At 40.9% G+C, this 11,131-nt stretch overlaps 2 protein-coding genes across 2 annotated transcripts; both read left to right on the top strand.

The window, feature by feature from the left end:
* Positions 1-254: 254 nt before the first annotated feature.
* LOC129716819 (uncharacterized) lies at positions 255-3,605 on the top strand. The gene has a single exon (XM_055666653.1). It carries the CDS (start codon positions 255-257, stop codon positions 3,603-3,605), a length of 3,351 nt encoding a protein of 1,116 aa, XP_055522628.1.
* An 864-nt stretch (positions 3,606-4,469) lies between these two features.
* LOC129716818 (uncharacterized) lies at positions 4,470-5,561 on the top strand. Its single transcript, XM_055666652.1, has one exon. It carries the CDS (start codon positions 4,470-4,472, stop codon positions 5,559-5,561), a length of 1,092 nt encoding a protein of 363 aa, XP_055522627.1.
* The last annotated feature ends 5,570 nt before the right edge of the window (positions 5,562-11,131 follow it).

Genomic DNA, 11,131 nt, shown 5'->3' with positions numbered 1-11,131 from the left:
TTTCTGTCGATGGTCTTGTTTAAAACAGCATAAGAGTGCAATATTTCTCTCAAAGCGTTACGATTTTTAATTGCTGTTTTCTCATCAACACGAAAACGCAAATGGGACGGACTTGCTATGAGCGGCAGAATAGAAGGTGCACGAAATAAATTGCTGCATGCTAGTTTCACTTAGATGTAAGGTGTTTTTCGCTATCAAATTATCAATGTGCGAATTGTAATGTGCGAAATATTGTAATGACATCTTTACGAGAAATGATCAAAATCGAGCGAGGGCTTGATGATTCGCTATCTAACCTCGATCAATTTGTTAGCGGCTTCGACAAAAACCGAGATCAACCAAAAATCAGTTCGCGTCTGGATCGGTTGGAAACTTTATTTAGCGAATTTCGGACGAATCGAGCTAAAATAGAATCGCGTCAAGAGCAGGACTTGAATTTAAAGAGCGATACATCCGACCCAAAAGGGAAACAGGTGAAACTGGACGTCGATGCTGCGAATAAATCCAACCGTTTGAGTTTTGAGAATAGATATTTCGACTTAAAAGACTTTCTGCTTTCTCACCCAGCCAAACCGACTGCTGTAGCTGCTCCCTCTCCCGTATCCGTGCCCTGCCAACCGTTAGCATCTCGAATCCACCTCCCAGTTTTCAAAATCCCTTCTTTTGATGGCAGTGTGAAGGATTGGCTTAGTTTTCGTGATGCTTTCCAGAGCATGATCGATAAGGAACCGTCGCTAACCGCTTTCGACAAGTTTAATTATCTGTTAACCGTGCTAACTAAAGATGCCAGGACGTTAGTAGAATCGATAGAGGTAACCGCCGCGAATTACGAAGTGGCTTGGTCGATGCTGCAGGAGCGGTTTGACAACAAAAAGATAATCGCCCGCACATTGATTGACGGTTTTCTGGAAGCGGAACCGAAGAGAAAAGAGTCTTTCGACGCCTTAGTTCACCTCATCGACTCTTTTGAACGCAATTTACTTCAGTTAAAAAAGTTTGGTTTGCAACCTGAAGAATGGTCTCATCTTCTCGCTCATTTGTTATACAGACGACTTGACTCAGACACTCAGCGACATTGGGAACGCACACACAAGAGCCGTGAGGTGCCGAGGTATGAAGAGTTGTTAAAATTTTTACGTGAACATCTCGCTACCCTTCAACCACTTTCCGAATCGAAACAGCGCAATCGCGATCATCGTCATGAAACGGTGAAACCTCCGTCGAGACCGAGAATTGAATCAACTCTTACAACAACTGCAGTAACAAATAAGCCGTGCCCTTTCTGCCAAAAACCGTCCCATTCTCCCTTTAAATGCGATTCCTTTCAAAAATTGAATCCCAACCAAAGGCTTGAAACAGTTAAGCGAATGAGTCTTTGCATAAATTGCCTCTCCTCTTCCCACATGGTACGGGCGTGTTCTAGCTCAGCATGTCGCGTGTGTGGTAACAAGCATCACACCATGCTACACATTCGACCGTCGAATAATTCTCAAGCTCAAAGGCATGAGTCAAACCAGACGCAGACAACCGTTACACCCCCGAATCGTGCCAATGACGCTACAAACTATATCGAGTCTCCACCACAATCGCAAACTTTCGCTACGTCGCAAATGTTGTTGAAGCCTATGCAACCCGAATTATCCCCAAGTCGCAGCGCTGTATTTCTTTCGACGGCAGTTGTTAAATTGGCAGACTACAAGGGAAACACTCTTTTGGCTCGAATTCTCTTAGATTGCTGTTCAGAACGCAATTTGATAAGTGAACAACTCGCTCAAAAATTGATGCTTCGTAGACAGGACGATCCACTTTCGTTTCAAGGTGTTAGTTCAACTCCTGCCAAATCCAAACAGTCTGCAATGGTTAAGGTGTTATCTCGCTGCTCTGATTATTGTACTGATTTACGATTCCACATCCTTCCTGAATTTAAACCAATCATCCCATCGAACCATGTTCCAGTCTCGACCTGGAAAATACCATCATCTCTGTGCTTAGCCGATCCGCACTTTTATGAGCCACATCAAATTGATGCAATCATTGGAGCTGAGGTGTATTACCATTTATTGTTAGGCGGTTTTGTGACACTAGGAGTGAGTATGCCGATTCTGAAAGAGACCGTTTTTGGCTGGATTGTGTCGGGAAAATGTGATACCACTCCGGATCAGCAAACCGCGTTGACAATGGTTTGCAGCAACGCCGAACTCGAACACCAACTTACTCGCTTTTGGGAGCTCGATACTTGCCATTCTGAAAATGCTCTTTCGATAGAGGAACGTTTATGTGAAGCGCATTTCTCTAACACAACCTTTCGTGATTCCTCTGGACGTTTTGTTGTTTCACTCCCGAAAAAGGAAACAATTCTCGCTCAGCTCGGTGACTCGTTTGCAATAGCACTCCGCCGATACTTGTCTTTGGAACGTCGTTTGCAAGCAAAACCATTGCTGAAAGAGGCATATGCATCATTTATCAGGGAGTATGAACTGCTTGGACATATGTCGCCTGTAGATCCAACCAAGGATAGTCTTCTCCAAACCAATCCATACTACATGCCCCACCACTGTATTGAAAGGCCAGACAGTGCAACCACGAAACTTCGAGTGGTTTTCGACGCATCTTGCGCTACTGACACAGGATTATCACTAAATGATGCTCTAATGGTTGGTCACAACGAACAAGACGATCTATACAGCATCATTCTTCGCTTTCGTCGTCATCGGTATGCCGTCGTAGCCGATTTAGAAAAAATGTACCGGCAGGTGTTAGTACATCCTTCAGACCGCCACCTGCAACGTATCCTCTGGCGTGATTCTCCGACCGACCCCATTCAGTGTTACGAACTTTTAACCGTTACATACGGCACCGCGTCAGCGCCATTTCTGGCAACGCGTTGTCTGCAACAGTTAGCAACAGAAGGGAAATCGACCCACTCAAGGGCTGCTAAAGCTTTGTTGAAGAATTTCTATATAAACGTTTTATTTGGTGGTACCGATACAGAGGAAGAAGGAACGGAGCTTTGCAGTCAACTTATTTCACTTCTGCAATCGGCAGGATTCAACTTGCACAAATGGGCTTCCAATAACCCAAACATAATTAAAAATATTCCTGCTGAGCTCCGAGAAAACCGCGACGCATTAGAAATTGATTCTTCGTCATCTCCAGTAAAAACCCTTGGTCTTTTGTGGCAACCGTTTGAAGATGTCTTTCGTTTTAAGGTACCGGAGTGGCCGGAAAGGAGCGCAATCACAAAGCGCTCAGTACTGTCGGATGCTGCCAGATTGTTCGACCCGTTAGGGTTGTTGGGCCCAACTGTATTGATATCGAAACTTTTTATGCAACGATTATGGGCTTTGAAACTTGCGTGGGATGTTCCACTGGATGAACCCTTACAAAGGTCCTGGAAAGAGTTCTGCGAGGACCTAGAGATTCTACGTACTTTTTCCGTACCACGATGGGCAGCTCCTTGTATGAGTGAAACAAACTTAGAACTACATGGGTTCTGTGACGCATCGGAACGCGCATACGGTGCGTGTCTCTTCTCACGTACAGTAACTGCCACCGGAACGATTACCGTACACCTCCTGACCGCTAAATCAAAAGTAGCTCCTTGAAACTCTGGGAAGAAACGACAAGTCTCCTTACCAAGACTAGAATTATCAGCAGCTCTTTTATTAAGCCACTTATACGAAAGGGTACAAGAAGCATTACAAGTGTCCGGTCGATCGTATTTTTGGACAGATTCAATGATTGTCGTCCATTGGCTGGCGGCAACACCAAGTCGATGGAAGAAATTTGTAGCAAACCAGGTTGCAGAAATCAAGCATATCACGGCAGCTGGCACATGGGGACACGTAGCGGGAACCGAAAACCCAGCAGATGCGATTTCACGCGGAATGCCAGCCTCTCAACTCGTCGAATACAATCCCTGGTGGCATGGGCCTGCTTGGTTAAGCCAATCCTGCAGGTTTTGGCCTTCTCTACTCAGAACTACCGATGATCTCTTCGAAGCAGACCACTTGGAGGAAAAGGTCGTTACTTCGTTACCTGTTGTTGACACCAGTAGTATTTTCGGTATTAAATCGTCCTTTACTGAACTCATACGCATAGTTGCCTACATACGAAGATTCTCTTACAATTCGAAAAAGGGGAACAGAAACATAAGAATAACTGGACCCTTATCCACAAGCGAACTCGAAGCATCTTTACGGAACCTTGTTCGATTATCACAGCAGGAATCCTTTCCGGAAGAAATACGGTCAATTCAAACAAATGACCAAGTAAAATCTACGTCTAAGATAAAGGCACTATCACCAATACTCGTGAATGATATTCTACGTGTTCGCGGTCGCTTGCGCAACGCCTTAGTTTCGTATGATCAGAAACAACCGATGATTTTAGACAGTAAGCATCCTTTAACACTTCTCATTGCGAGACATTATCACATCAATTTGTTACATGCAGGGCCGCAGCTCTTAATGTCAGCACTGCGTCAAAGATTTTGGCCAATTCGACTTCGCAATCTTGCTCGAAATATAGTGCATCAATGCATCACTTGCTTTCGATGCAAACCCACCGTATCGGACCAACTTATGGCAGATCTTCCGCCAGCTCGTGTGTCTCCTACACTTCCATTCCTGAATGCAGGTGTGGATTTCTGTGGCCCCTTCCATTTGAAGCCACCTTATCGAAAGGCTGCCCCACAAAAATGCTATGTAGCAGTATTCGTCTGCATGTCAACGAAGGCCGTACATTTAGAGCTTGTTAGCGATCTTTCAGCTGATTCGTTTCTCGCATCACTAAAACGATTTACGGCAAGGCGTGGGATTCCAAAATCCATTTTCAGCGATAACGCCACCAACTTTGTCGGTACTCATCGCATTTTGAACGAATTCGCCCAACTGTTCCGTTCACAACAAACTCGAGAGCATGTAGCTAACCAGTGCTCGAATCAGGGCATTCAGTTCCAGTTCATACCACCAAGATCACCTCATTTCGGAGGACTGTGGGAGGCTGCTGTAAAGTCTCTCAAAACCCATCTCTACCGAACCCTCAACACTGCACTCGTAACAACCGGGCAAATGCTGACGCTTCTGAGTCAAGTGGAAGCATGTTTAAACTCCAGACCGTTGACGCCTATGAGTAATCATCCCGATGATATGGACGTTTTGACGCCAGGCCACTTTCGGGTACACCGCCCTCTAACAGCCATCCCGGAACCATCAAATGAGGAAATACCAGCTAATCGATTGTCACAGTGGCAAACCATTCAAGAATATCTGCGTCGCCTGTGGAAACGTTGGTCCACCGAATATCTCTCTGGTCTTCAACAAAGAACGCGGTGGACCCATGAACGAGATAATATCCGAATTGGAACGATGGTGTTACTGCGAGAAGACAATTTGCCACCCATGAAGTGGAGATTCGGTCGCGTGCTAGAAGTTTTTCCTGGAAGGGACGGCCACATTAGAGTCATCAAAATTCAGACCAAGGACGGCATCTATCAACGAGCAATCACTCGAGTCTGTGTTTTGCCTATACAGGACAACCCCCCAGCAACGTTCCAGTAGTTCGAGGTTCCAGATAACCAACAAGGCAATGTTGGATGGGAGAGGGCCTTATGATCCTCTCACAAGTTAAGTAGCTAGTTTCAATCAATTTATTCCAGACTATGATTTCTCCATCTAAAGTCGCCGCGTTTTTGACAGATACCTTGGGGATTGACCAACCGACTTGGTAACGAGATCCGACCTATCAACCCACAACCGTTGATCGAGGAACACCGATGCAGAAGGACATTTCGATCAGTGGGCCCCGAGAGGACCGGTACCGCAATCCGATACAACCGGCGAAGAAAACCGAGAACGCATACCTCAACTCAGGCAGAAACCGACAATTATTTCTATACGACTGATTCAAACATTATCATAATTGTAAATTTAAATTAAATTTCAATGGTGGGCGGAATGTTAACGCTATATTAGGACTATCACCCTAAAAAGGAACATCGAATGTAACTCTACACAACTCCACACCACACAAAGAGAAATTCATTATTTATTCGCTCTCTTTACTGTAAGCTAGATCGAAAGAATATTTCATCCTCACTCGAATGAAGTACGTTATAGACACCACACCATACATCTAATTCTCTATCGCGATCAATAAAGATTAGAGCAGAGAGTGACCACGTTGTTCAGTGGAACAAGATAGTGTCGAATTTTTGACTCTGTGATATCACCATCGGTCCTGCTTCCAACTTTAATCACCATCCGGAGAACCAGCATTTCGCCCGTACAGACAGTAAAACATTGGTACACACTTAGATTCAGCGAAATGTTCTACGAGTTTTCGGCAGAATTTTCAAAAATTTCGATAACCGAAATGTCAATACCTACTTGTTGGTTTACAGGAGATCGACATATTTCCTGAATGTTCGTCAAAATAAATTGACATTTGTTAAAAACTTTGCCGAGCTCGATCAGCTGTTGGGTAGATGCCAAGATAAATTAAGTGTGCAGTTTATTGTTTTTCCGATTTTATTGATATTTTTTGAGCAATGTGTTGTCTTGTTGACTGAACTATAGTTGTATTGACTATTTATCCAAGATCAAACGAAATAAACAAAATATTTTCTCTTGAAGTCAATTAATCCAGGGGCGGTTTACAGCGAATGAATACAGTAGTAATTTGCTTTGAACAGGCTAAAGCGTATCGAATGATGATTGCTTTTTAACTTCACAGACTAATATTGTGGGGTTTAGGTAAACAATTAACCTTACGTTCGGTAGACAATACCATGTAAGTTTTCACCAAACTTTCAACGAAACTTTTTGCTTTGTTTTCCAATGATCTTGTTTTATGGATAGAACCATTTTCGGTAAATCTGTTTATTGTCAATATCAGTACAATACAAACATTTTACCGTCATTCTTTACCCACAGTTCAATTAATCATACTGGAAGAATCTTGTTGCAGGAAAGTATGCAGATAATTCAGGATTAGATTGAGAAACTACAAAGTTGGCATATTGATTTTCCTTTTGCGTTTGCCGAAACCAAATGACAGTTCACATCATTGCTCGGTGATAACGATGATAACTGAATTGCACGATCTTATACAGTCGAAACTCGCTGGTTGGGCTCTCAATACTTTGGCCGGTATTTAGTTGGGATGCCGCTGGTTGGGTCATGGCCCAACTGGGTATCAAATTGAAATTGACAATCAGATGTCAGATTTTTGAGGGGCGAGTAAAGCGTATCATAAAAAAAGGAAATAGTTTTTGGCTGAATTACAAGGATTGTCATTTATAATTCATGAGACGTAACAATAATTGATAAAAAGCATCAAATATTTATGAGAAATAACAAGGTTAAGAGAGAAATTTCACGTGAAACGCTTGCTTTGTTGTTGTTTTTTTTTTATCCCGGCATGATTCCAAACACTTATTTCGTTCCGAGAGCTTGCGAGTAAATTCAAGCATATTCTACTTGAAATCTGCTTCTTCTATGATCTTTATTTTTCTCGTCAATGGAAGAGTTATGTATTTTCGCTTGGTACCCGATGACAAATCCCTTCGCAGAATGCTGGCAATAATATTGCATTATAACATTCAAGCACAGACAAACAGATGTGCCACTCGATGATGATTTCATCGACCAGAAAAATAACGATTATTTTGAAATTTTGCTCAGTGGGCAGTAATGCCGCTAGTGTCGCTATAAGCAAGGGTGCACATTCATTATCAAAGACAAAAACCGTCAATATTGCTTGTGTTAATTTAAGCTGGAGTGCACACCCATTAGCAAAGACAAAAACCGTTCTACGAAAATAAGTTAGTAGGCAATAAGCTCAATTGGTGGCGCACGAGTGTAACGTTTCGAATAAGGACGAAGATTTTTTCAGGATTTTTCTTTGAAGAGGCACGTCTGTTTGTCTGTGATTCAAGGTTATCATGGTTTTCAAATACTTTTTCAAAAATATTTGTTTCAATCTGCTGACTTTTTTATTTTTTCACGTCACATCGCTTCGAAACAAACACTTATGAAATTTCAGTCTTCTGTCAGTCGAGCAGCAGCAGACTGTAACAGTATTGCTAGAAAAATTCAATGTTGAGCCGTTTGTCAGATATTTAATTAGTTTGGGATACACAACTTTTTATGCAAGCATCATAGGCTTACGGTCTCGAGAAGACTTTTTTCAGAAAATTTCCCAATAAATATCATGAAATGCTATATTTCTAGGAGTTAACTACACATCTCTGGAGGATAAGTTTTGAAAGAGTGAATTTTCCCATATAAAGTCGCATGGGAACTTAAAAACTCGGGCGCAAACCTATAGTTCCACCGATCGATCTGAAAAACCCACACAAGATTTCTAAAGGAATTAACTTGATTGACAGTAGGATAAATGATAAAACTTTATGTGACAAAAATCGATAATTTACTTTTTTTTGTTAGGGAATTAGAATTACGTGTCCATTGATGTGAACTTTTGTAATAATAATTTACTTTAATTAAAAGAGTAGTATTTTGAAATAACGGCTCAGACATAAACATAGAATATTTCATAGATACCAGTTTTGCTTGAAAATCGAAAATAAAAACATTATTTCAATGCACATTTGGGACAAAATATTGATTATAAATGTAATTTCCCAAACCTGAAAGAAACATAAATAAAACCGAAAATACATGATAGTTGATTTTGAGTAAATGATCCATGCATGCTGTATGCTTCATTTATGGGTAATCAATTCATTAAATGGATTTGTCTTAAATTTGGTTGGTCTTTTTTTCGCAGGTAGGCAGCTCATCACGGACAGAGAAAAAGTTTATTTGAACAAGTATAAACGCTTTTTATAACCTACCTGTGAGCATACTATATCACTATAAAATCTGTCCCTCAGACTCGAAATCGCAACAGTAACGAACGAGATTGAACAACGTGCTCAAAATGTGTCAAGAACGCAATGTGATACTCCAAGGCAGTATTACTAGTGCACAAGATTCACAATGTAAATTTGGATTGTACAAACAACTGCACCAGAGCTTCAGTAGCTGGAATTGTAACACCCGGAAAAGTAAAAGCAAACCTTCATCTAATCATGCACCTAGAATTGTAAGCATGATGCTCAAACGGAGAAATCAACAATCGGTAAGCCAGAAAGCACGTTCTTCACCAACGATTGTGGGAATGATTCCGAAGACTGAGATGAGTAGTGATTACTGCGAAAAGCCGTTAATGCGCACACTATATATCAAAAGGATCACGAATGATTCTAGTAGAAACGTTAAAGTTACCACTCCAGTAGCAGAAAGTGCGGAAACGATGCCGAGAGTTGAAATCCAGCGAAATGAAAATAAACAGTCGCTGCTAGCCTGTTTGGATAGGAAATTACCGTCAAAAAAGGTCAATGTTTCCTCGGCGAAAATTGCTTCCTTGAATACAATATATCAGCGTGGAAACCCAAATTCTGGTAAACTGCACAAGTATACAACAAACGTCAAAAGTGAACTGCAAAACAGTCAGGCTGCGATAATGCCGGTAACCTCCAGGATTTGCCACGGGAAAGTGAAAAAATTGATAACTTTTTTTGAAAACTATAGTCAGCAAGCTGGTCGAGCTTCGATACTTATCAGATGATGCCTAAAAATAGTGAATTTTGACCGCAACTATTTAAAATTTGTTATTCTAATTGTAAGAAAATTGTTATAATTATCCGAAAATTATTCTTATTGCTAGCAAAATAAATCTATCTGTTGAAACATAATTGAATAATGTGTTGTTATGTTTCCTCATTTTCTGGGCGTCCATGTCCACGTTTGTTCTCGGTAGGATGGAGGGGGAAGTGATAATATCCACGATATTTTTCCAAAAAAACTTACAATGATTTTAAATTAAAAAACTACAGCTGTTCTGGTTTAAGAGTCGTTGCCAGCTGTATTTGTGATAAATTTGGCTTCTAAGATGCATTTCATTTCCAATCATTTTCTTTCGTTAGCAGAGGTCTTAGAGCACTTCAGCTAACATGCTCAATTTGGAATAAGTTTTGTCTTTAGTCTAATCCATCTAATCCACTTTTCGCTAAATATGAAATCATTTTCTGCTTTGCCCTTTTCTTTCAGAACGTTTCTATTTTTCAACCATTTGGCTGATTTTAAATCATTTTCTTTTTGACTCTTTCCTCTCCTAAGAATTAACTTATTAATTTGGACCAAATTTAAGATCATTTTCTTGGTTTTTGTTTTTTTAGGTTAGTTCGCAACCTAACTTAGTTAGAGATACCTAATTTGCTTTATCCGTAAAAAACCCTTTAGAAACGGATAAAGCAAATTAGGTATTTTTAACTAGCTTAAAGTTTCTAAAGGCTTTTTTAACATAATTTTTGACGTTTTATTTTCTTATGTTCCTTCTCTACCTCGACACAATTTACAACCTTTTTTGGTTAATTATGATCATATTTTATTTTTAAGCGTCAGAGCAAAGCCTTGGTGCTACATTCCGATTCGGAACTTGACCTGTTTGTTATACACAGACTTTGCAGCCAATTGTTTAGTGTACTGGACAATTGCGGGGCTAGCGCTACGATCCTAGTGACAGTAACAGTTTCTCCCGAGCCGAGACTTGAACTTACGACGACTGGCTTTTTAGGCCAGTATCGTACCTCGAGAGTATCTGGGAGATGCGATGAAGCGCCATAAACTATTATTTCCATTGTTGGCTTTTTCTAGACATCAGTGCCTTTTTTTAATCATTTTGAACTAAATCCAGGAATCATCGTTTCTATTTGAAAGAAGTGTTTTCAGATGTTTCAAGCTAGAGCTTCACTAGAATGTTGGCAAATGTCCACACTTGTACACGAGGGAGGAAGGGGGGGGGGGTCTAAAATGACGGTTTTTGGGTATACGTGGAATGTGGACGGCCCCTAATCGTTGTAATTGATTAATGCTGCGATTTTATTGATTATTATGAATTATTATGAATTTATTGATAATTTTGTGGTAGAGATCGATTGCAAATGGTACCAATAATTAGGTTCGGTTTAGCCGTCTCAAAATAGTTTCTATGGTTCCCAGGTCTCCACACTTCGGAGGCCCGAAAAAAGATTACTTCTCATGACTCATGGCTAAATACAAAA

This window comes from Wyeomyia smithii, chromosome 1 (assembly GCF_029784165.1).
Source record: "Wyeomyia smithii strain HCP4-BCI-WySm-NY-G18 chromosome 1, ASM2978416v1, whole genome shotgun sequence".
NCBI lineage: Eukaryota > Metazoa > Arthropoda > Insecta > Diptera > Culicidae > Wyeomyia > Wyeomyia smithii.
This window is presented reverse-complemented; position numbering and strand designations above follow the sequence as displayed.